The sequence below is a fragment of the Salmo trutta genome, chromosome 16 (genome assembly GCF_901001165.1).
Source record: "Salmo trutta chromosome 16, fSalTru1.1, whole genome shotgun sequence".
NCBI lineage: Eukaryota > Metazoa > Chordata > Actinopteri > Salmoniformes > Salmonidae > Salmo > Salmo trutta.
The window spans coordinates 36,729,036-36,756,352 of NC_042972.1; the positions used below are offsets into that span (position 1 = coordinate 36,729,036).

The following is a 27,317-nucleotide window of genomic DNA, read 5'->3' on the forward strand; positions in this document are numbered from 1 at the left end:
CAAAGTACGTTCATCTCTAGGAGACAGAACACGTCTCCTCCTTCCTGAGTGGTATGACGGCTGCGTGGTCCCATGGTGTTTATACTTGCGTGCTGTTGTTTGTACAGATGAATGTGGTACCTTCAGGTGTTTGAAAATTGCTCCCAAGGATGAACCAGACTTGTGGAGGTCTACAATGTTTTTCTGAGGTCTTGGCTGATTTCTTTTGATTTTCCCATGATGTCAAGCAAAGAGGCACTGAGTTTCGCAAGACAAGTTCCTCTCACCCACTTGCTGGGATACTCATAGCAGAAGCTAAATACTCTCTCTCTCTCTCTCTCTCTCTCTCTCTCTCTCTCTCTCTCTCTCTCTCTCTCAATTAATTTTGCTTTATTGGCATGACGTAACAATGTACATATTGCCAAAGCTTACTTTGAAGATTTACAATATTAACATCATTAAAATAATAATAATTAATATTGTCTGTCAACGGGACAACAGTAACAACAATAATCAAGACTTAAAATAACCATACACATAACAATAAGCATAGAGGACATGTGCAGGTTGGTTGGTCTGTCAGACACTGTCCCTCATCTTATGGCAGGCAGCAATGTAGTGCGCTGCCAACCCACAGCTCTCTGCGTCCTCCCCCAATAGGACGGGTAGCCTATTCTCATCAGAGAGGTCTTTGAAACCTTGAATAAGGTTTTCAAATTTGGGGAAATGACACTCTGTAATTTGTTTTATATTTTTGACATTTTGTCAGGAAATGCAGCTCTGTCTCTGGTTCTGCTGTGGTGCAGTCCCTCTCTCTCTCTCTCTCTCTCTATCTCCCTCTGAACTATTTCTCTTCTCTTTTGCTCTATTCTCGCTATTCTCTCTCTCTCCTTCACCCCCTCCTTTCCTGACCCCCTCTCCTTTTACTCTTTCCTCTCACACGTGTAGGGATTTCTGTGATGTGAGACACAGCCGCTGTAATCCAATTTGTCCATGTGGAAAAAAACAATACAAGTAGATACAGCTAGAAAATACTTAATGCCAGCTATTTTGTATACATGTCAGATTGTATGAGTGTAAAGCTAAATTGGGGCCATTTGCGAGATGGGGGGAGAGGAGAGGAGAATGAAAGAAAGGGAAGAATGCACAGAGGCATGAATCCTGTTTGCATGTATACACAAAGCCCTGCAGGGTTATTTAGGGTGAAGGTGCTTATACCAGTTTTTTGTCCACACACACACACACACACACACACACACACACACACACACACACACACATTAATGAAATAGATACAGAATTTCAAAGCATAAAACCTTAATGTTCATTTCGTTCTCTGTACATGTAAGAGGAGGCTTGAAGTTCAGGTTTAGAACTGAAACAGTCAGAAGAGAATCCATCCTATTACCTCTGGAGGGAGACATTATGTCCAGAAGATACACACTGAGAGGAAGTTTACAACTCAAACCAGCCATGCTACACTCTCAGAGCTGCTGGCCCACTGGTTTGGTTATAACACTTTCTGATTCATTACTTCCACTGATTGTTCAGATAGTTCAAATACCAGGTTACTCAGAATTGAGAAGGAAAACCAGCAGACAAAGTGACCCTGGAGGACTGGACTTTTTACTTATTGACTTGTGGTGGAGACCTGATCTGATGCTTTGAGAGGGGAAATCACATTGACTCTGTAGAGAAATATACACCTGCTGACCAGCTGTCACAAAACTGATCACACATATACATATACACACACACACACACACACACACACCTGAATATCTCTGTGTGTCATGGGCTTCATGGCTTAAATGGATCTGTTATAAGGAATGTGTGTGTGTGTGTGTGTGTGTGTGTGTGTGTGTGTGTGTGTGTGTGTGTGTGTGTGTGTGTGTGTGTGTGTGTGTGTGTGTGTGTGTGTGTGTGTGTGTGTGTGTGTGTCAGCTATCTGTGATAAGCAATGTCCAGTGTGTGTAAGATTGCTCTGAGGTCGCTGGACTGGGGTTAATAATGACTTTCCCAACGTTTAAGGTTAGGGTTCAGTTTAGGCATTACCTCTGAAATTGTAAGGTTAAGCATTAACTCTGAATGGTAAGGGTTAAGGTTTGGGATTGGCTTAAATCTAAAATCTCAAAAACAACCTTCTATTGCTGGATTCAAACTCTTGGAATCAGAGGCAGATGCTTACGCCCATCCACCATCCCTGTCCACAATGCACTATCAAAACTAAAACCTACTTGAAGGTAACAGTGCTCACTGTTTCCCCTAATGGACAGTTTCCACGTCATCTCCCGACGTCCTCAGACATGGATGGACGTTGAATACTGACTTGTATCATGGGTGACCTGGCTGAGCTTGGGGTTAATAATGACTTTAAAAGAGAAGGACACAGGGAATTAGCAGACAGATTTATCAGTCTAATGGAGGAAGGGAGAGAGAATAAGAGGTGACGGCCCTGGGTATTGGTGGTAGTAGTAGGAGGAGGAGAGAGGGATCAGGAGAGAAAGAATTGGGAAGAAAGTGAGAAGGAGCGGAGGAGAGCTGGGGGGATAACTGACCTCGTTCTACCTCACATCAAAAGGAGTAACAGAGAGCGATAGAGAGAGAGAATCTGAAGTCAAATGTCTGTTTGCTGACGATCTGGTACTTCTGTCCCCAACCAAGGAGTGCCTACAGCAGCACCTACTGTAGATCTTCTGCACAGATTCTGTCAGACCTAGAACCTGACTGTCAATCTTAATAAGAAAATAATGGTGTTCCAAAAAAGGTCCAGTTGCCAGGACCACGAATACAAATTCCATTTAGACACCGTTGCCCTAGAGCACACAAACTATATATACCTTGGCCTCAACATCAGCACCACAGGTAACTTCCATGAAGCTGTGAACGATCTGAGAGACAAGGTAAGAAGGGCCTTCTACGCCGTCAAAAGGAACCTAAAATACTTGAATCAGTTATAGAACCCATTCCCATTTATGGTTGTGAGGTCTGGGGTCCGCTCACCAACCAACAATTCACAAAATGGTACATGCATGACCATATTAGTGTCTGCATGCATGACCATATTAGAGACACATATTTCCCTCATATTACACAGACCCACAAAGAATTCCAAAACAAATCCAATTTTGATCAACTCCCATATCTACTGGGTGAAATACCACAGTGTGCCATCACAGCAGCAATATGTGTGACCTTTTGACACAAGAAAAGGGCAACCAGTGAAGAACAAACACCATTGTAAATCCAACCCATATTTATGTTTATTTATTTTCTCTTTTGTACTTTAACCATTTGCACATCATTATAACATGGTAAATAGCCATAATATGACATTTGAAATGTGTCTATTCCTTTGAAACTTGTGAGTGTAATCTTCACCGTTCATTTTGTATTGTTTATTTCACTTTGTTTATTATCTATTTCATTTGCTTTGGCAATGTAAACATATGTTTCCCATGCCAATAAAGCCCTTTGAATTGAATTAATTTGAGAGAGAGCGAGAGCGGGAGGGAGGGAGGGAGGGAGAGAGAGAGAGAGAGAGAGAGAGGTGGGGTTGTGCGTTGTTAGTCGTCAATGAGAAAGATTACTACATTTACCTCTCTTTTGCTTTCTCTCTCTCTAGAGGCCTCTCACATTCTCTAGCCTATTTCTCCATCAGAAGAGGTCGTTCTCTATTTCTTTTTCTCTCTTTCTGAGGATGTCCCACTCTCTCTCCCCTCTTTCTCTGCCATCCGTCTGTCCGTCCGTCCGTCCGTGGGATGTGTTAAAGCCAATCCCCTAATATAGGATGCACTTCTACATATTCATGATAGGAATCTAGTAATTAGTGAACACCCCTCCCCACCGGACTCAGACACACACACACACACATGAACACACACGAACACACACACGTCGCCCTCATGCATATGGATAACCTTGGCCTGGCAATCAAAGACAGTGGCAGTGGAGGGCCTTCCCCATTAACACACGCAGCCACGTTTGATGGCACAGATAACAGCCCTGCCACTCACACAAACACTCACACGCATGCACAAACATGTACGTAGACTCAGTATAGCCAGAGGGGAGAAGGGGATAGAGAGAAATGATCTCTTTGGCTTTCTTCTCTCACATAGTGGTGAACCCACACACACACACACACACTGGCAACTAGCGTCATTATTGCATCAGGCATGAAAAGGCCCACTGAGGCCTGTTCAAGAGCCTACCCTCCACGCTGTATCTAACAGACCCCCCATCCCCCTAAAACACACACACACAGCATACACACATTCACATAGAGCACAGGAAACTCACACACTGACACATATTTTGCCAGTAGTGAGATAAAACTGATCCCCCCCTCACTATAGTCCAGAAGGTTGTAGTAGCCACACGGGAAAAGTGGCAATAAGAAATGTGTGTTATTGCGTTTACGTGTAAGTGTGTGCATGCACGTGTTTGTGTGTAAGTGTGTGTGACGGAGTGACCCCCAAACACTTACTGACTTCAAACAGAAAGACAGATCGCAGTCTACAGGAGCCAACAACACCAGTGGGGAGGATGAGAAGAGAGATGGAAAGAGGGAGGAGGAGGGAGAGAGGTAGAGACAAAGGAAGTAGGGAGAGCAGAGGAAGAGAAGGAGAAGGGAAGTAAAGAAGAAGTAGAAGGATGATGATGATGAAGTTTGTCACACACACTGTTCTGTTTTATTGGTACATGTCACGTAGAGTAGGCCAGAAGGCTGAACTGAAAAACCCAACCTCTATCAAATAAAAAGATGGAGGAGCTGCAAAAGTACTTCTGTGCAGGGTGTTTATTTACATAGTGAATCCGAAAGAAAAACAACAGTACTGCCATCCAAAGTATGCATGAACAGCTCAAACCAAAATGCTTCCTCCCTTGATCTGAAAGAGAGGCTGCTTTTGTCGGGGAAGCCCCTCCCATCAGAATACACCCAGCACTAATTAATTAAGCTATTACCTTCATCAAAGCCTACATTTTCCATTCAGCTAAACATAATGAATTATATACATTGCAACACGTTTCTCATGATACAATATACCAATATAACACATTTACACAATCCCATCCCTACTGACATGGAGTCTTCCAATATGCCCATTCACATGAACGAGCCAGTCGGGACAGGCACTACAAAGCCAGCCCGATTACCGTAGCTCTGGTCCTTATCCCAGCATACCCGGAAGCTACAGAGATAGAGGAACAGAACCAAACAAACAACACGCTCATCCATAACATTGATAAGTACAATAACGTTGCTTAAATTAAACATGAACACTTGTCTGTATATTTTTTATACCATAACCTGTTACTGACGGGAGGTAAGAATAAAGGGTGAAATGTATGTACTAAGATAGAGAAGTTAACTGGTGTGTCGACCCACATTGTTAACGTAGCTGATAATGGAGCAGGGAGGAGTGATGAATGTGTGTGTGTGTTAGTGTACCAAATGCTGCCCGCCGCCAGTGACGGACTTCTCTGTCACAGTACACTGTGTGTGTGTGTGTGTGTGTGTGTGTGTGTGTGTGTGTGTGTGTGTGTGTGTGTGTGTGTGTGTGTGTGTGTGTGTGTGTGTGTGTGTGTGTGTGTGTGTGTGTGTGTGTGTGCGCGCGCGCGCGCGCATCACTCTATTTGATGCCCGCTAGAAAACATCTAAGGGTTTTCCCTGATGGAAGAAATCTCACCCTCAGGCTCTTAGCCTCACCCTAAAACCCTACACCTGACTCACAGACAGACAGGGATGTGTCCGGCTGTCTGAGACATCTAGACAGAGGAAAGGAAAAGGAGAATGTAAATCTGAAACTCACCTTTCATCTCCTCTGTTTTTTCACAACTTTGGGATAGACGGAAGGGGAGGGGAGGGAGAAAAGAAGAGAGGAGGGAGGGAGGAGAGGGTGGACAGAGACGGATTAGGAGTGGATATTCATCCCACACACACGCACACACACACACACACACACAAAGCTCTCTGACCAGCCGTATCACTGGGCTGTGTTTAAATATGTAATCTAAGTGCTCTATAAGGGGTATTGTGCTCCTCTCCTAAAGGCTGGGCAGAGAGATTAAACCTCAGGTCATTACAGCTTCATAAAGAACTATTCTTCACTCAGGAATCACCTCATATTCTCCTCCTGATGAGTCTGGTCTGTACCGCACGCACACACACACATGAACACACACACACACACACACACATACATGCACATACACGGAACCAGGCACACACACAAACGTACGCTCACACAGATTTGGGTTTTATTCAGCGGGTGAAAGGAAGGCTGTTGGAATGACAATGCCAGCCCCATTCTAGAGAGAAAGGAGCTGACAACGGAAAGAGAAGGGGAAAATAGGTCACCAGGATGGGAGCGCTGTGCAAGAGACCAATGGAGTCATCCCTGTTTTGGAGAAAAAGAGAAAGAAAAGCAGACGATGATGAATGAAATGAACTGAAACATCTGGAATGTTCTCTTGGTTAGAGGACATTCTCAGTGGTTATATGTTCTCAGTGGTTATAGGTAACTTCTACTATGAGCCACTAAGCAGAAGAGCCACCTCCCGCTACCTGCGCCGACAGCGAATAATAGAAATACAGATAGGCCTATGCTCAGGATGTTATGATGAAAAGGCAGGACAATACCAACTAGCGTTCACAGTCTCGCATCAGAAACAGACGGTCATCCATGTTTCTCAAACAATTTTGAAGTTGATGGAAAAGTCAAATTTGAAGTGTTTAAGGTTAACTTTAGGCATTAATCCCTGAATATCCTCCCCAAAAAATCTATCACTGGATTCAAACTTGCAGCGTTTGGAATTAGAGCCAAATGTTTTGCCCATTCACCATCCCCGTCCACAACACCCAAGCAAAACCAAAACCTACTTGAAGGTAACAGCGCTCACTGTTGCCCCTAGTGACCCGTTTCCACATCATCACCCGACGTCCTCAGACATGGATGGACGTCGAATACTGACTTAAATCGCGGGTGACCTGGCAGCAGAATACAGAGCAAAAACATGTATCATCATTATTCACACAATCGCACAAATTCGATTCCGAAGTCATTCAGAAGTAGTCACCGTGTGGTAGGTCTCACATAAGAACATGCTCTCACAGTCTCACCGCAGAATTAGATGTTTATCCACGTTTCTCCTCTAATGTCAAATTTCAAAGTGTTTTTGACACCCTGGGTTGACTCCTCCTGCTCAGTATAGTTCCTTTTCACCAAACGTCAAACTTTTAGGTTGCTCCAAACATTTAATTTAGAAGGTTAAGGGTTAAGGTTTTGGATAAGGTAAAAAAAAAAATGCCATAGCAAAACCCAAGCCTACTTGATGGTAATAGCGCTCACTGTTGCCCCTAGTGGCTGGTTTTAAAGGCATTTCCCAACGTCCTCAGGACATGTATAGACGTCCAATTTCAAAGTCACTCTTGAGCGATCTGCCTGCACACAAACCCAGACTGTGATGATAATGTAAGGGTGAGAATTGGATGTTCGTCATTGATTAGTAATGCCTGACCTGTGTCTATGAACTCCTGTCTGTCACATGAACTAATTGAGATGGTGTGTCACGTCCTGTTGCGCTCCGTATGCTGTCCACTCTCCAAACCCTCTAAACAGCTCATTCAAACAACAATGTATCTTCGCTGTTATTCAACTGTTACTTCACAGGTTGACATTTATTGGGATGAGTCTTATCCTTGAGGCAGAACTGAGCGATTTCCGCTAGATGGACTAGCTGCAAAGTCAAAATTGGCTATATTGTAAAAATGTATAAAAACAAAAATGTAAGGTTAGGGGTAGGCATTACGGTTAGTAGTGTAGTTAAGGTTAGGGTTAAGATAAGGGTTAGGTTTAAAATAAGATGTGGCTGTGCCAGCTAGTGACCACTCTGCAGAGCTGCCTCCAGAACAAGATTCATGACAAACACAAACCTGCTGTTACTTCAGCAGAATACTAGGCGCGCACACAGACACTGCATTATTCACACATACATGCAAACAATTACACACACATATACACATACAAGCATGCGTACAAACACACAGATCTTACAAACACCATCAAACACACACGCATGAACTCCGCTATACACACAAACACACACTCATGCTTTAGGGGGTTTGTTTGTGGATGTGTGTATTTATAGAAACAGTACTGCATCAGAAACACATGCTGTAGAGGAACACAGAAGGCCTCACTATAAACTTGGATAGTCTGCACACACGCACATTTGTTTGTGATTGTTACATTAATATGGATATTGTGCACACTTACTCTAACTGCTACTAACTAGCCAGCGGGTGTGTCATTGTGAGGGAGCCACGTGTCTCCTTCTGATGTGGTTCTGAGTTCAATTACAACAACTTCCTGTTGACAGTCTCAGCTCCTCTTTTAATCACACACATGATGAAATGATCAGACACAACATACCTCATATTGGTTGCACAATCTCAACTATTCTGAAATCAAATGACACAATCAAATGTTACTTCTTCATCTTCTTCCTGCACTTTGACTGACAAATATGATATATGATAATCTAGGTAAAGACATTTTTATTGTCTTCCTCCCGTGGCTCTTCTTTGAAGTGTTGTGCTGAGCGCTCACTCCAAGGCCAGCATAGCCAGTCTGCTTCTCCAAACACCATAAACACTAACAGACTGTGAACACATGGCATTTCTACACTGTTCACTGCCTGTCTGCTGTTAGACAAGACTGAAGATGTCTCAGGATCGAGACAGGGAAAGAGAGAGAGAGAAATAGAGGAGAAATACAAAAATCAAAAATCAGACTCCCATTTCTCAGGTGGAAGGGTAAAGCACATCCAAAGACCAGTGGAACTCTTCAAATGTCACCTCATTACCTACGCTCACACACAACCCTCCCATGTGAATGTCCACATACACACCAGACACACACTGAGTCTTTATCTGCCCAGTCCTATGCTTTTCTGATCAGACTACGATTGGAAGTAGTATTAGGCGGTAATACAAGTCTTATTGTGTGTCTGTCAGTCAGAAGACTATAGCAGCCTTCAGAACACGGGGAGAAAATGAAGGGCTGCTACAAAAGGAACAGTCAACCTGAAAATGCTGTTATAGTCTCACAGACCTGTTCACTCGAGCATCTGAATGCTTTAGCATAATTAATTAATTTCAGCTCTTTGAATGATACAATGAATGAAGGATGTAGATGAAGTCAGTGTTGAAAGAGATGTAAACAAAGAGCAAGAGGTGAACTCCCATGATTTGGTTGGTGCTTGTCCTTGAGGATCCGTCTCATTGTCTCGTCAGACTGATCAAACTTAAGGCCAGATCAGAACAACACAGTCAGACAATCATTCCGACCTTTGTGATCTTGGGACTATAAGGTTCTATCTGTGCAAAGCATAGTTCTGAGATACTGAGCATCAAAGTTTTCACATCCCAGATCTCAGAACTGTTTTGCAATGAATTCTTCTTTCATAACCCATAAAGGTCCTCATATTAAAGGTACCTAAAGTGCAGGGTATAACATCCTAAGACGTCTTAAGACATGGAGAGACTGGCAACAACATAAAAACACATTTTGAATTACATACCTACAGTAGAAAAGAGGAGAATATCTTTCTAATCATGTCTTTAATAACTTACACTCATTGGAGACAATTATACGCACTGGAGTATCTGCCATAGGCTTTGAAAAAGTACCTGCGAATAGGCTACCAGTGTGACAAGTGCCACTAACTGCTGCTAAGCTTTCTAGACTTTTTTGCCAACACATGGCTAACCTTTGTTTAACCAGCTAAACAGCTGCTCTTCAAGGGAAATGTATTTGCAGTTACCTTTCTAGCTAATAGGCTATATTAGAATTTACACTTCCTCCAGTTATAATGTGGGTTCGTCAAAATACTGAAATCATTCTGAAATCATTATCATTCACCGGATGATAAGACAAGACAACTGAATATTATTATTTTTTGCTAACATATGATGGGGGTCCCTGGGTTGCGGTTCTCTGGGAGGGGGTCCCTGGGTTGCGGTTCTCTGGGAGGGGGTCCCTGGGTCGCGGTTCTCTGGGAAGGGGTCCCTGGGTCGCGGTTGTCTGGGAGGGGTCCCTGGGTCGCGGTTCTCTGGGAGGGGGTCCCTGGGTCGCGGTTCTCTGGGAGGGGTCCCGGTTCTCTGGGAAGGGGTCCCTGGGTTGCGGTTCTCTGGGAGGGGGTCCCTGGTTCGCGGTTCTCTGGGAAGGGGTCCCTGGGTCGCGGTTCTCTGGGAGGGGGTCCCTGGGTCGCGGTTCTCTGGGAAGGGGTCCCTGGGTCACGGTTCTCTGGGAGGGGGTCCCTGGTTCGCGGTTCTCTGGGAGGGGGTCCCTGGGTCGCGGTTCTCTGGGAGGGGGTCCCTGGGTCGCGGTTCTCTGGGAGGGGCTCCTTGGGTTGCGGTTCTCTGGGAGGGGGTCCCTGGGTCGCGGTTCTCTGGGAGGGGGTCCCTGGGTCGCGGTTCTCCGGGAGGGGGTCCCTGGGTTGCGGTTCTCTGGGAGGGGGTCCTTGGTTTGCGGTTCTCTGGGAGGGGGTCCCTGGGTCGCGGTTCTCTGGGAGGGGGTCCCTGGGTCGCGGTTCTCTGGGAGGGGGTCCTGGGTTGCGGTTCTCTGGGAGGGGGTCCCTGGGTCGCGGTTCTCTGGGAGGGGGTCCCTGGGTCGCGGTTCTCTGGGAAGGGGTCCCTGGGAAAGAAAAGGTTGAAGACACCTGCACTAAAATGACAGCTTAGCTCTGAATGAGTAAACTACTTGCTAGTTATCAATAAAATGAAATAGTCATTCCATAGAGGTTTTTGTATTGATATAGAAGAAAACAGCAATGCCTCTCCGATGGGCCTTAAACATGCTCTAAGGCACACCTGTATTTAAGAAGAACTTAAGAACTTAAGTTATGGGCATTCTTCTGAAAAGTGATGAAAACAATCTAAGTAATTGCAAAGGAAGACAAGAACCTATGATATGAATAATAAAGGACTTGGGACTTTAAGGTTCTATCTGCCAAATGTATAGTTTTGAGTCCCGGATCTCAGAACTGTTTTTTCATGTCTTCCTCTTTCATGACTCAATAAGTACATCATCTTACATACAATTATTTATTGACAGCTCAGGATTGTGTGATTGGATTGTAGATAGAACCTTATAGCAACAAGTTCAAAGGTGTTTGCACAGATAGAACGTTCTATATATATTTTTTTAACTTTTTCCCAAATCTCACATGTGAAGGATCACCTAAAGAGCAACTCTATGTGAATAACTCATTTTTGACCAAAATGTCAGCTAGAACCTAACAGTCCCAAGGACTTGAAATCAAGAGCTTAGGAGTATACGGTTCCAGCTGTAAAAACATGGTTCTGAAATAATTAGCTTTAAGCCATATTTGTGATCATAGTTGACTGGTCCCTGAAGCGTACCATCGCAAATATGTGATTGGAACAGTAGCAACAGAACTTATGATGCAACAAACACGTCTAAACAGCATTTTTGTCAGAAAAGCATCTAAACAATGTTTTGTACTGATGGGAAATAAAGGTCTTCACAACTTTATTCCTCAATTTCACCTTTTATTGTAAAAGATAAATGTGAACTTCATCATTCAAGCATCACACAGAACACATCCACAGCCAAACTCATTCCATAAACCAGACTAAATAACAGGTAGCGCTGACAAAATATAAAACACAAGTTAGTGACCTAACAGCTAGAATTGTTTACAATATACTTCATCTCTGGTGAGCACAAGGGAGAAATGTAATACTGTTTAGAAAAGAGATGTGCGTCAGCTAAGCTAACAGCAGTTCAATTCGTTAGGATGGCAGCCATGTTTGTTTGTTTGACAAGCGAAAACTCCCTAATCCCAGAATGCCATTCACTATAAGACGCAAATAAGCAAAGTCAAAGTCAAAGATGGCTGCCCCCATTGCCTGAAAAATGTTAGCTTAGTTTGGCCACTTTTCAGCATATTACAAATCCTCCATGTACTTGTTACAGTGTATACAAGTACCGGAGCACATGACTTGACAAGTCGTTTACAGTTTTTGACAAATCACAAAGCAAATAAAATGTATCACCTCACAGATCATTGCCCCCAAAAAAAACCTACTGCCTACCCTTACAAAATTGTCAAGTTGAAACAAAGCCTATAGATAATTAGCAGGCAACGTAGCGTGCCTTGGTTTGAGGGCAGCGCTGGTTAACTGTCCTGTTACGTAACAATCACATTTTGGAACAGTGAGTGCATTCTGACATCATGCGCATAAAAAAACTTGCTGGGGCGACTGTTAGAGATATCTGGAACTCACGCTTGAAAAGGTTAAAGTTCCGAACCCTTATTGGTTTGAATGGTGTCAGTAATTTTTACATTGTATTCTTTTGAACTTAACAACATGAATGGGGGTATTTAGAGTACTATACAGCTAGAGAACATTGAACAGAACAAGGCTACGTCAATAGCTAATAACAAATACAAATGCAGAGAGAACCTTATAGTCCCAAAGTCTCAAGATGTAATTTCCCTCACTACAGGATACATTACAGATAAGACAGTAGATTATACCACACGGTTTTCTGCTGCATCCATTATGTTGTGGGTGTATGTGTTTTGCTAAAGTATGACCAAGAAAATTATTTTACTATTTTTAACCATTCATGACTGTCACGCCCTGACCTGAGAGAGCCTTTTTTATGTCTCTATTTAGGTTTGGTCAGGGTGTGATTTGGGTGGGCATTCTATGTCCGTTTTTCTATGCTTTGTATTTCTTTGTTTTGGCCTGGTATGGCTCTCAATCAGGGACAGCTGTACATCGTTGTCACTGATTGGGAGTCATACTTAGGCAGCCTGTTTTCCTTTGGGGTTTGTGGGTAGTTAATTTCTGTTTAGTGTTTTGTTATACCTGACAGAACTGTTTGGCTGTCATTTTCTTGCTTTGTTCAAAGTGTCTCGATTAAAATTAAATATGAGCACTCAACACGCTGCGCCTTGGTCTACTTCTTCAGACAGCCGTTACAATGACTAATACATTCATTTAATCAAAATGACCATATATGGTGTTACTGTACTGTAGTGTCTTCCAACCATATCAATATTGCTACCCAGAAGCTGACTGTCAGTAGCACTAAAGCAGATAGGCTCAGCTCTGGAGGTGACAGATAGTTCAGGTGTCAGGGAAGGTGATGCCAGAAGGACAAGAAGACTAAGCTATGCTACATGGGCTGGGATAGAGTACAGGCTGTGGATCCATCACTCACACACAGGTAACAACTGGAATCCTGCTTCATTCTAAAATTAAAAATGTCTTTATATTGTGTGACTTTCGCTGTCCGCAAAACTCTAAATAGGTTTCACAATGTGAGATTGAGAAGAAGACTCAGAGAGAGATAGAGAGACAGAGAGTGTGAGTGAGAGACAGGGAAAGAGAGAGAGAAAAAAGAGGAGGAAGTGAACTAAATTCTGGTAAACTGCACCTGCAGGGATCTCCTCCTGTGTGTAATGTCAGTGTTTAATGACCAGACACTGCTTACAGCGTGTGTGTGTATGGGTGTGTGTGTGTGTGTGTGTGTGTGTGTCTACTTGCATGTGTGTGTCTCTCACACTGCTGATAATTGAATAGAGACACAGTGTTCATTCTGCCTCAAGCACCCTAGCAAAGGAAATAACTCATGAATACATTTTCTGCGTCTGTCGCATATTTCAGTTGTTCAAGTTTCTCTCTTTTCCTTTTTACCCCTTTTTCCCCTGGGGCTCGGGGAAGGATGCACTCGTTGACAAACTTTGAGAATAATATGGTTAAGTGGTCTAATATAAACTGCGAAAATAAATATTTAAAACATATGACTTAATCTACATGCAGGAGGGAAATAGCAGTGTGGTATGAAAGCCCAAATGAACTTGGAGAGAGAGGGGTGGGGGTGCAGGGGGGGGGCATAAAGGGAGGGAGCGATCACACAGAAATGAGACAGAGACAGACAGAGAAGCCAGCAGAACAGCCCACCTCAGCTCCCGACAAAAGTCTCGACACCACAGCAGAACAGTCCCCCCAGACCCTGACCATAGCCTCGACACCACAGCAGAACAGTCCCCCCCAGACCCTGACCATAGCCTCGACACCACAGCAGAACAGTCCCCCCCAGACCCTGACCATAGCCTCAACACCACAGCAGAACAGTCCCCCCAGACCCTGACCATAGTGTTGACACCACAGCAGAACAGTCCCCCCAGACCCTGACCATAGCCTCGACACCACAGCAGAACAGTCCCCCCCAGACCCTGACCATAGTGTTGACACCACAGCAGAACAGTCCCCCCAGACCCTGACCATAGCCTCGACACCACAGCAGAACAGTCCCCCCCAGACCCTGACCATAGTGTTGACACCACAGCAGAACAGTCCCCCCAGACCCTGACCATAGCCTCGACACCACAGCAGAACAGTCCCCCCCAGACCCTGACCATAGTGTTGACACCACAGCAGAACAGTCCCCCCAGACCCTGACCATAGCCTCGACACCACAGCAGAACAGTCCCCCCAGACCCTGACCATAGCCTCGACACCACAGCAGAACAGTCCCCCCCAGACCCTGACCATAGTGTTGACACCACAGCAGAACAGTCCCCCCAGACCCTGACCATAGCCTCGACACCACAGCAGAACAGTCCCCCCCAGACCCTGACCATAGCCTCGACACCACAGCAGAACAGTCCCCCCCAGACCCTGACCATAGCCTCGACACCACAGCAGAACAGTCCCCCCCAGACCCTGACCATAGCCTCGACACCACAGCAGAACAGTCCCCCCCAGACCCTGACCATAGCCTCGACACCACAGCAGAACAGTCCCCCCCAGACCCGGACCATAGCCTCGACACCACAGCGGGACACACAAATTAAGAACCCCAAGCCCAGGGGATCCCACCCCCTCTGAGCACCCCTGTCAGCCACCCTGATAGCCCTCCTGACAACCCCCCCACACCCACTGAGGACATACACAAGACACAGATTGTACTCCTTATGGACTCAAAATTGGAAATACATACAATAAAAAAAATTTTGTGCCCAAACACAGTGTCTAAACTCTGGTGTCCAAACACCCAGCGCGCCCTAGACCTTCTGTCTGAGGACCAACTAGGTTCACCCAGACACATAATAATACACACAGGCACAAACCACCTGAGAGCCCAGCAGGAAAGGGTGGCCACAGCACTCAAGGCAGTGATAGAAAAAGTTTATTCTACTTTCCCCAATGCAGAAGTGGTTATCTCCACGAAAAGACTTCCACCCTGCTACCATACAGCAGGTAAACGCAAGTACTGTGCCTCAAAACCAAATGTTTACCTGGCCCACCACTCCACCCTGGACTTGAACAGCCTTTATGACCAGGTCCACCTATACAAGGCAGCAGTGCCCACCTTCGCCCGGACTCTAAAGGACATCGCTCTCAAACGCAGCCCCAACACTTCACACAGGAGCAATAGATCAATAGACACCCCACCCAGAACATTTGGTTAGAAATTCAAAAGGAAATGATCTTAACAAAGAAAAATGTCCTCCTGTGTGCTACCTATATCCCCCCACTAGAATCCCCATACTTTAATGAAGACAGCTTCTCCATCCTGGAGGGGGAAATCAATCATTTCCAGGCCCAGGGACATGTACTAGTCTGTGGCGACCTAAATGCCAGAACCGGACAAGAACCTGACACCCTCAGCACACAGGGGGACAAACACCTGCCTGGAGTTGACAGCATTCCCTCCCCCATATGCCCCCCTAGGCACAACTATGACAACATAACCAACAAAAACTCCTGCAGCTCTGTCACACGCTGGGTATGTACATAACCGCTATTTATCAAAATCCAGAAAAGAGTCGTTAAATTCTCCCAAACCATCGAGAGAGAGAGGGGGGGGGGGGGGGGGGGGGGGGGGTGAGAGGGAACCAAATCGCAACCCTGTCTCAATCCTATGGGGTAGCCCTGGCTAAATGCTGACTGAGTGAGAGACTAGGTGAGTATTATTTCACTGGTGTAAATAAAGATTCAGACATGAAAACAGCGGCAGGAGGCAGGAGAGGGCCAGACAAAGAGGCTTTATGCAAATAGAATTAACAGGCAACCTGGGACATTGTAATGAGATGTTTATTACATTGGCGCACACACACAGACACACACACACACAGGTCTTGTTGCAGAGAGCTTGCCAGGGCTCAATGGTGAACAGGATGCATTATAGAAAGAAAGGGAGGGAGAAAGAGAGACGGAAACAGCTCAAGTTAACAATGGGGGAGACTAATTAATTTGTTTGTGCGATAGCTTTCCTTGGCATCGCTGGCTGCCAAAACAATACTGATAACCCCCATCACCTCACTGGAAACATGGGAACTTTCTCCCTCCACACAGGGACGGCAACTCACCCGAGAGAGTCTCTCTCGCTCATGCTGTCACTATTTTACCCTCTCGCTTGCTCTTCCTCACACTTTTTCCCTAAGACATTCTCTCTCTCTCTCCCTCTCAATTTCAATTTAAAGGCTTTATTTGTATGGGAAACATATGTTTACATTGCCAAAGCAAGTGAAATTGACAATAAACAAGAGTGAAATGAACAATAAAAAATGTACAGTAAACATTACACTAACAAAAGTTCCAAAATACATTTCAAATGTCATATTATGTATATATACAGTGTTGTAATGATGTGCAATAGTTAAACTACAAAATGGAAAATAAATAAACATAAATATAAGTTGTATTTACAATGGTATTTGTTTTTCACTGATTTACCTTTTCTTGTGGCAATAGGTCACACATTTTGCAGCTGTGATTGCACACTGTGGTAATTGAATGTGTTTTCAAATTCTTTGTGGGTCTATGATATAGTCAAAGATGTCCTTAATTTTGGGTCAGTCACAGTGGTCAGGTATTCTGCCACTGTGTACTCTCTGTTTAGGGCCAAATAGCATTCTAGTTTGCTCAGTTTCTTTTTGTAAATTCTTTCCAATGTGTCAAGTAATTACCTTTTTGTTTTCTCATGATTTGGTTGGGTCTAATTGTGTTGCTGTCCTGGGGCTCTGTGGGGTCTGTTTGTGTTTGTGAACAGAGCCCCAGGACCAGCTTGCTTAGGGGGCTCTTCTCCATGTTCATCTCTCTGTAGGTGATGGTTTTGTTATGGAAGATTTGGGAATCGCTTCCTTTTAGGTGGTTGTAGAATTTAGCGACTCTTTTCAGGATTTTGATAATTAGCGGGTATCGGCTAGGTTACCCAATGAGGGAAGTGGGGCCTGAGTGAAAAGGTTTGGGAACCCCTGACCTAGTTTTTTGTAGGGTGACAATATATGCATTTCTGATTACTTTGGTGATCTAGGTCCCTGCTCTTTAGTCGAAAGGCAGATGACCTCAGACCTTCTATATTCCAGGATGAGATAGTAAAAGCTATTCATAGCTCCTGTGTGAGGTGCTGGGGCGCGGGTTGAGGGTGACGTCCTTCAGGGTCCTGGCAAAGGTGGGTACTGATCCCTTGTAGAGGTAGATCTGGTTGTAAAGGCTGCTAAAGTTCATGGTGGAGTGGTGGGCCAGGCAGACGTTAGGCTTTCAGTTTCTCGCTTTCTGTCTCTCTCTCGTACACACATGCACTATAACTCCTTTCCTTTTATCAGAGGTTATCCTTCTAGAGCTTTTCAAAGGATTCCATTGTGATGAAACTCAAACGCACACAGCAGAAACACGAGGACTCGCTGCAGTCCTGAATTTAATCTTTATTTTGTGGATGGTCACAAAATGACTTTGTTAAACAAAGAGGAAGAAAACCATCTGTCCGCTTCACGCGCACCATTTTGGGAACGGACAGAAAAAGTGAATGTTCAGCTGAGGCAAAAGGGAAAGAGAAAGGGAGATACCTAGTCAGTTGCACAACTGAATGCATTCAACTGAAACGTGTCTTCTGCATTTAACCCAACCCCTCTGAATCAGAAAAGGACAATGTTGGAGTTCAATTCAATAAGAGAAAAGCTGCAAAAGGGGCAGTTGAAGATAGAGAAGGGAGGGCCAGAAAAGTAATGTTTGGGAAAGATTTGGTGAAGTGGTGAAAGGAGATGATACAATAGCAGTGCCTATGTGTCACGTTCACTGTCCTCAAACTCCCTGCCATAGATCAGCCAAGGCGCAGCGTGCCGGTAATTCCACATACTTTATTGGAGAAAACCAAACAAACCAAGAAACAGGTGAACAAAAAGAAACGTGACGCAACTGTGGCGTATACACACAGAAATAATAACCCACAAACACAGGTGGGGAAAAGGCTGCCTAAGTATGATTCCCAATCAGAGACAACGATAGACAGCTGCCTCTGATTAGGAACCATACTCAGCCAAAACAAAGAAATGCACAACATAGAATGCCCACCCCACATCACACCCTGACCTAACCAAAATAGAGGAAATAAAACATCTCTCTAAGGTCAGGGCATGACACAATGTTGAGTGAGATGATTGTGAAGCGCTATAAAAATTTGACTTCAAATGTGCCTATGGCAAGTCAAGCGAACTTTAGCCTACGGTTCAGATGGGTTAAATGGAAAGTGAAATCTGGACAGTGACTGTAGGTCTTCAGCCTCTCACACAGTCTTAATATTAACTCCTGCAGAATTAAGCATTTCTTGCAGTAAAATTATACACCAAATGTACATTTTGACTCGGGAACAGGAGTCGAGAAATATAATTGATTTCTTTCAGAATCTTGAGAGAATGTGAAAGCGAAGTTAGGGACCTTCTGTAGAATTGGTATCTTTATCAGCATCATAAAAGATGATAGTATTTCAACCACATAAAATATGCATCAGAGCCGAACTGAAATCTTATAAGAAACAGTTTGGGTCAAATTCACAGCTTTCCATTTCCTTACGGTTGTCATTAAGAATTTGTTTTCTGTTCAGTTATTGCATTTCCTCCACCTTCCCTAAACGTCTTTGCTCCTCAAAAGAAGCAGAGAGAACAGAAAACTTTGCCGATGTCAACTAGATCGAAGTATTAATTTTATAATTTATGACATCATTCTGGTGAGCAAGGGTTTATTTAGTCTCCTAGGGCAACATATAATGGCAGAAAAGAAGATGCATGTATCTAATTATAGACAAGTTGACTAATAAATAGCCTACCAAAATGTTGGAAATTATAAGCAGAAACAGTTCTAAATTAGGCAAAACAAATTATGCACCCTCTGTCAAAAAATCTTTGTTACGTTTTGGACTGTAGCCTATAGCGCATTTTCTATATTTGTGGGTTAGGGTTGGGTCCCGGTCTCAGATTTTCACATGTAGTCGGGCGGTTGGGTTATTAGCAATTGCGGTCGGGTGCGGGTAAACACACACACACACACACCCAATCGGATTCCACACTTCAAGATTGCTTCGATCACATGGACTGGGATATTATCTGGGTAGCCTCAGACAATAACATTGATGTACACGCTGACTCGGTGAGCGAGTTTATCAGGAAGTGTATAGGAGATGTTGTACCCACTGTGACTATTAAAACCTTCCCTAACCAGAAACCGTGGATTGATGGCAGCATTCACGCAAAACTGAAAGCACGTAACTCCGCATTTAATCATGGCAAGGCGACTGGAAACATGGCCGAATACAAACAGTGTAGTTATTCCCTCCACAAGGCAATCAAACAAGCAAAGCGTCAGTATAGGGACAAAGTGGAGTCGCAATTCAGCGGCTCAAACACGACGTATGTGGCAGGGTCTACAGACGATCACAGATTACAAAAAGAAAACCAGCCCCGTCGCGGACATCAACGTCTTGCTCCCAGACAAATTGAACAATTTCTTTGGACAATACAGTTCCACTAAAACATAGACTGTGGGCTCTCCTTCTCTGTGGCCGACGTGAGTAAAACATTTAAATGTGTTAACCCTCGCAAGGCTGCCGGCCCAGACGACATCCTCAAAGCATGTGCAGACCAGCTGGCTGGTGTGTTTACGCACATATTCAATCAATCCCTATCCCAGTCTGTTGTCCCCTCATTCATCAAGGTGGCCACCATTGTTCCTGTTCCCAAGAAAGCTTAGGTAACTGGACTAAATGACTATCGCCCCGTAGCACTCACTTCTGTTATCATGAAGTGCTTTGAGAGACTAGTCAAGGATCATATCACCTCCACCTTACCTGTCACCCTAGACCCACTCCAATTTGCTTACCACCCTAATAGGTCCACAGACGACGCAATCGCCATCACACTGCACTCTGCCCTATCCCATCTGGACAAGAGGAATACCTATGTAAGAATGCTGTTCATTGACTATAGCTCAGCATTCAACACCATAGTACCCTCCAAACTCATCATTAAGCTTGAGTCCCTGGGTCTCGACCCTGCCCTGTGCAACTGGGTCCTGGACTTCCTGGTGAAGGTGGGAAACAACATCTCCACTCCGCTGATCCTCAACACTGGGGCCCCACAATGGTGCGTGCTCAGCCCCATCCTGTACTCCCTGTTCACCCACGACTGCGTGGCCATGCATGCCTCCAACTCAATCAAGTTTGCAGATGACACTACAGTGGTAAGCTTGACTACCAACAATGACGAGACAGCCTACAGGGAGGAGGTGAGGGCCCTCGGAGTGTGGTGTCAGGAAAATAACCTCTCACTCAATGTCAGCAAAACAAAAGAGATGATTGTGGACTTCAGAAAACAGCCAAGGGAGCACCCCCCCCCCATCCACCTCGACGGGACAGCAGTGGAGAAGGTGGAAAGTTTTAAGTTCCTCGTTGTACATATCACCGACAAACTGAAATGATCCACGCACACAGACATTGTGGTGAAGGCACAATAGCGCCTCTTCAACCTCAGGACGCTGAAGAAATTTGGCTTGTCACTGAAAACCCTCTAACTTTTACAGGTGCACAATTGAGAGCATCCCGTCGGGCTGTATCGTCGCCTGGTACGGCAACTGCACTGCCCACAACTGCAGGGCTCTCCAGAGGGTGGTGCGGCCTGCACACCGCATCACCGGGGACAAACTACCTGCCCTCCAGGACACCTACACCACCTGATGTCACAGGAAGGCAAAAAAGATAATCAAGGACCATAACTACCCGAGTCACCACCTGTTCACCCCTTCACCCCGCTTCCATCCAGAAGGCGATGTCAGTACAGGTGCATCAAAGCTGAGACAGAGAGACTGAAAAACAGCTTCGATCTCAAGGCCATCAGATTGTTAAGGGCTTGAAAGTAAGCATTTCACTGTTGTTACGAACCGGCTCAGAGTTCGCAACAAAAGGGAGACAACGTGGAGACAAGGAGTATCAAAAATATATATTTATTAGATACCACAACCAAAAACAACAAGGTGTCTGCGTGGAGAGAGTCTTCCCAATGACTGTGGAAAAGGTGCCTTTATCCTGGGACACACCCGAGCCCAGGTGTTTCCCCATTTAGCTGATGACCCTTCCAACTCCGCCCACCGGCATCCTAATAAGGAAACAAGAACAGAGAGAATATGGCAGACAGAGTGGGATGGTCGTCACACACCCCCCCCCATAAAACCGGGGACCAACAAGGGCCCCGGTACAACGTACCAGCCGCTGCGTCCCAAATTGACACAGGCCTCTGCGTCCCAAATTGACACAGGCCTCTGCGTCCCAAATTGACACAGGCCTCTGCGTCCCAAATTGACACAGGCCGCTGCGTCCCAAATTGACGAGGGGTTACATGTTCACCTTCCACTTGCCCCAGCCAACCTTCTCCCCAGACCTCAGCAACCTTTGCGCACAGGAAGCAACATTTCAGAGGAAAGGAGAACACAAGACCAGGAGGGAACAGACAGGAAAGTTAGAACATAACAAAACCAAACAATGGTCAGTCACATAACACTCAGGAACAGGGCACACAAGAGCACATCAGCTACAAACAACATCTCCCAACGGTTCATAGTCACTTCTCAACCGTTCAGTCACTCCAACGGTTCATAGTCACGCCAACGGTTCATAGTCACGCCAACGGTTCATAGTCACGCCAACGGTTCATAGTCACGCCAACAATTCATAGTCACGCCAACGATTCTGCTGAGCACACCAGACCACAACAAGAGAATACAATCACACCGGGCACCACAGAAAAGAGATGAGATATGGAGCTTCCCCAAAACCTACAATAACTCAACCCTAGTCTTCATGCAGATTTGCGGTGGGTAATTATGCACTGTAGCCCGCTGGCAAGGAAGTAACCCCCCAGCACGCTGGCAGATTCCACCAAGCCACGGATGTGCTCCCGAGATAACTGCTCAGTCCACAGACACCACACAAAAATAAACATTAACCATGCCCAACATATTCCAAAATGAAACACATCGCTAAGCCTATCAGGGAAAAAGGCTATAGCTCCAGGTGGTAAGTTTCACTACCCTATCCAAATCTCCCACCGAGGTACACAGCTGATTGCACTCACCTCCTCAGACCAATGTTCCAACAGCAAGTAGAATAAGCGTTTTCAGGCTGGGCAGGGCCTGGAAACTAACCAATGTACCCTCTCCAACACAGCACACAAACCAAACAACCAAAGGCAACCAGTACTGAGCACCAAACTCAAACTAACAAACAAAGCACCTCAATTTAACATACCTCCACGTTTTCTCCCAAACACAAGTTAAAGATCCCGGATGAGCTCCCACTTGTTACGAACCGGCTCAGAGTTCGCAACAAAAGGGAGACAACGTGGAGACAAGGAGTATCAAAAATATATATTTATTAGATACCACAACTAGCACAACCAAAAACAACAAGGTGTCTACGTTGAGAGAGTCTCCCCAATGACTGTAGAAAAGGTGCCTTTATCCTGGGACACACCCGAGCCCAGGTGTTTCCCCATTTAGCTGACGACCCTTCCAACTCCGCCCACCGGCATCCTAATAAGGAAACAAGAACAAAAAGAGAGAATACGGCAGACAGAGTGGGATGGTCGTCACACTGTAAGGTTGTATTCGGCGCATGTGACAAATAACATTTGATTTGCACTGCTGTCTTTCTCTCTCTGTTTCTCTCTCTCTATTTCTCTCTCCAACTATCTTCCACTCTCTTCCCACCTCTCTCTCCCTTTCATCCTTTCTTTCTCACTTCCTTCCAAGCAACCAGCTTAGCAACAGACACTTTGGTTCATTACGTAATCCGGTCAGACTTTTGCAAGTTCTAGCAACAGCCCTAGCAATCCCATTATGACACAGGGGGGGACACTTTTCAGCTTCCTGAAGGGGAAGAGGTGCTGCCGTGCCCTCTTCATGACTGCACAGATGTGTGTGGAACATGTTAAATCCTTAGTGATGTGGACGCCAAGGAACTTAAAGCTCTCGACCCACTCCACAACAGCCCGGTCGATGTATATGGAGGCGTGCTCACCCCTCTTTCTGCTATAGTCCACAATCAGCTCCTTGGTATGACTGATGTTGAGGGACAGGTTGTTGTCCTGGCACCACACTGCTATGTCTCTGACCTCCTCCCTGTAGGCTGTCTCATCACCATTGGTGATCAAGCCTACCACTGTTGTGTTGTCAGCAAACTTGATGATGGTGTTGGACACATGCGTGGCCACACAGTTGTGGGTGAACAGGGAGTACAGGACGGGATTAAGCACACACCACAGAGAGGCCCCTGCAGCAGAGGTGTTGTGCCTACCCTCACCTGGGGCCACTCCATTAGGAAGTCCAGTTTCCAGTTGCAGAGATGTCTTCAGTCCCAGGGTCCTGACCTTGGTGATGAGCTTGGAGGGGACTATGGTGGTGAAAGTTGAGCTTTAGTCTATGAATAGCATTCTCACATAGTTATTTCCCCTCTTTTGTGTCATTACATACAGCCGGGAAGAACTATTGGATATTAGAGCGGCGGTAACTCACCAGAACTTCCAGCATTACGACCAGGATTACAACTTCCCTTGAGCGTATCCTTTGTATGCTCTCCCCAGAGCAATTGAACTTAATCCAGAGGCTGACCCAAAACAACACCGGTGGACAAGAGGTACTCGAGGCAGTCTTCTGGTCCGACTTAGGAAGTGTGCACACCACGCACCACTCCTGAGTATTTTACTCGCTAATGTCCAATCTCTGGATAATAAAATCGATGAGCTTAAGGCGAGAGTTGCTTTTCAGAGAAACACCACGGATTGTAACATACTCTGCTTCACGGAGATATACTGTCTGACTCTGTAAAGCCAGTTCTCAGTACATCACGCCGACAGGAACAAACATCTCTCCGGGAATGATTAACGATTTATGGTGTAACTGTGATAACATACAGGAACTCAAATCCTTCTGTTCACCTGACCTACAATATCTCACAATCAAATGCAGACCGTACTATCTCCCAAGACAATTTTCGTTAATAATACCCACAGCGGTCTATATCCCCCCCAAGAGGATACCACGACGGTCCTCAAAGAACTTCACTGGACTTTATGCAAACTGGAAACCACACATCCTGAGGCTGCATTTATTGTAGATGGGGAATTTAAGAAAGCACATTTTAGGAAAATGCTCGCAAAATTCTATCAACATATTTATTGTTGTACTCTCGCTGCTAAAACCCTCAACCATTGCTAAACTACCTTCCAGAATGCATATAAGGCCCTCCCCCGCCCTCCATTCGGCAAATCGGACCACGATTCCATCTTGCTCCTCCCCTCCTATAGGCAGAAACTTAAATAGGAAGCATCCATGGTGAGGACTATTCAACACTGGTCTGACCAATCGGAATCCACGCTTCCAGATTGTTTTGATCAAGTGGACAGGATATGTTCAGAGTAGCTTCAGAAAACAATATTGACACATTTACCGATACGGTGAATTAGTTTATCAGGAAGTGCATAGGAGATGTTGTATCCACTGTGACTATTAAAACCTACCCCAACCAGAAACCCTGGATAGATGGGAGCATTTGCCAAAACTGAAAGCGCGAACCACCGCATTTAACCAGGGCAAGAAGACTGGTAATATGGAAGAATACAAACAGTGCAGTTATTCCCTCCGCAAAGCAATCAAGCAAGCTAAACATCGGTATAGGGACAAAAGTTGAGTCCCAGTTCAACGACTCAGACACGAGACGTATGTGGCAGGGTCTACCCCGTATGTGGCAGGGTCTACCCCTTCTCAAAAAACCTACACTCGATCCCTCCGATGTCAACAACTACAGACCAGTATCCCTTCTTTCTTTTCTCTCCAAAACTCTTGAGCGTGCCGTCCTTGGCCAGCTCTCTTGCTATCTCTCTCAGAATGACCTTCTTGATCCAAATCAGTCAGTTTTCAAGACTGGTCATTCAACTGAGACTGCTCTTCTCTGTGTCACGGAGGCTCTCCGCACTGCTAAAGCTAACTCTCTCTCCTCTGCTCTCATCCTTCTAGACCTATCTGCTGCCTTTGATACTGTGAACCATCAGATCCTCCTCTCCACCCTCTCCGAGTTGGGCATCTCCGGCGCGGCTCACTCTTGGATTGCATCCTACCTGACAGGCCGTTCCTACCAGGTGGCGTAGCGATTATCCGTCTCCGCACCACGTGCTCTCACCACTGGTGTCCCCCAGGGCTCAGTTCTAGGCCCTCTCCTATACACCAAGTCACTTTGCTCTGTCATATCATCACATGGTTTCTCCTATCATTGCTATGCAGACGACACACAATTAATCTTCTCCTTTCCTCCTTCTGATAACCAGGTGGCGAATCGCATCTCTGCATGTCTGGCAGACATATCAATGTGGATGATGGATCACCACCTCAAGCTGAACCTCTGCAAGACGGAGCTGCTCTTCCTCCCGGGGAAGGACTTCCCGTTCCATGATCTCGCCATCATGGTTGACAACTCCATTGTGTCCTCCTCCCAGAGTGCTAAGAGCCTTGGCGTGACCCTGGACAACACCCTGTCGTTCTCCACTAACATCAAGGCGGTGACCCGATCCTGTAGGTACATGCTCTACAACATTCGCAGAGTACGACCCTGCCTCACACAGGAAGCGGCGCAGGTCCTAATCCAGGAACTTGTCATCTCCCGTCTGGATTACTGCAACTCGCTGTTGGCGGGGCTCCCTGCCTGTGCCATTAAACCCCTACAACTCATCCAGAACGCCGCAGCCCATCTGGTGTTCAACCTTCCCATGTTCTCTCACGTCACCCCACTCCTCCGCACACTCCACTGGCTTCCAGTTGAAGCTCGCATCTGCTACAAGACCATGGTGCTTGCCTACGGAGCTGTGAGGGGAATGGCACCTCCGTACCTTCAGGCTCTGATCAGGCCCTACACCCAAACAAGGGCACTGCGTTCATCCACCTTAGGCCTGCTCGCCTCCCTACTTCTGCGGAAGCACAGTTCCCGCTCAGCCCAGTCAAAACTGTTCGCTGCTCTGGCACCCCAATGGTGGAACAAGCTCCCTCACGACGCCAGGACAGCGGAGTCAATCACCACCTTCCGGAGACACCTGAAACCCCACCTCTTTAAGGAATACCTGGGATAGGATTAAGTAATCCTTCTAAACCTCCCCCCTACCCCCCCCCCCCCCCAAAATATATAGATGTACTATAGTAAATTTGTTGTTCCACTGGATATCATATGGTGAATGCACTAATTTGTAAGTCGCTCTGGATAAGAGCGTCTGAATAGCTCGCCGTGATGGCGAGCTATGTACTCAGAATATTGAAAAATGTGCTTTCGCCGAAAAGCTATTAAAATCTGACACAGTGATTGCATAAAGGAGTTCTGTATCTATAATTCTTAAAGTAATTGTTATGTATTTTGTCAACGTTTATGATGAGTATTTTTGTAAATTCACCAGAAGTTTTTGCTGGGAATACATTTTCTGAACATCACTCGCCAATGTAAAAAGCTGTTTTTGGATATAAATATGAACTTGATTGAACAAAACATACATGTATTGTATAACATAATGTCCTAGGAGTGTCATCTGATGAAGATCATCAAAGGTTAGTGCTTCATTTAGCTGTGTTTTGGGTTTTATTGACATATATGCTTGCTTGGAAAATGGCTGTGTGACTATTTTTGTCTATGTACTCTCCTAACATAATCTAATGTTTTGCTTTCGCTGTAAAGCCTTTTTGAAATCGGACAACGTGGTTGGATTCAGGAGAGGTTTATCTTTGAAATGGTGTAAAATAGTCGTATGTTTGAAAAAGTGAAATTATTGGATTTTTTAGGTTTTGTATTTCACGCCATGCGATCCCATTGGCTGTTGGCTAGGGGTTCCGCCAGCGGAACACCTAGATGTAAGAGGTTTTAACACCCACGGTTCTCCTGAGGTCATCTTGAGTGACCGAGGTCATGAATGCTGGAACAAGATGGTTT

General features: G+C 45.3%; 1 protein-coding gene across 1 annotated transcript in view; it reads right to left on the minus strand.

Annotated features, from left to right (window-relative positions):
- Positions 1-9,948: 9,948 nt before the first annotated feature.
- The window catches only part of LOC115149813 (basic salivary proline-rich protein 3-like), an 82,454-nt gene continuing 65,085 nt past the window's right edge, over positions 9,949-27,317 (minus strand). Inside the window, exon 2 of the mRNA XM_029692638.1 lies at positions 9,949-10,682. Coding sequence (XP_029548498.1) covers positions 9,949-10,682 — 734 coding nt within the window. The remainder of the gene's footprint in view (positions 10,683-27,317) is intronic.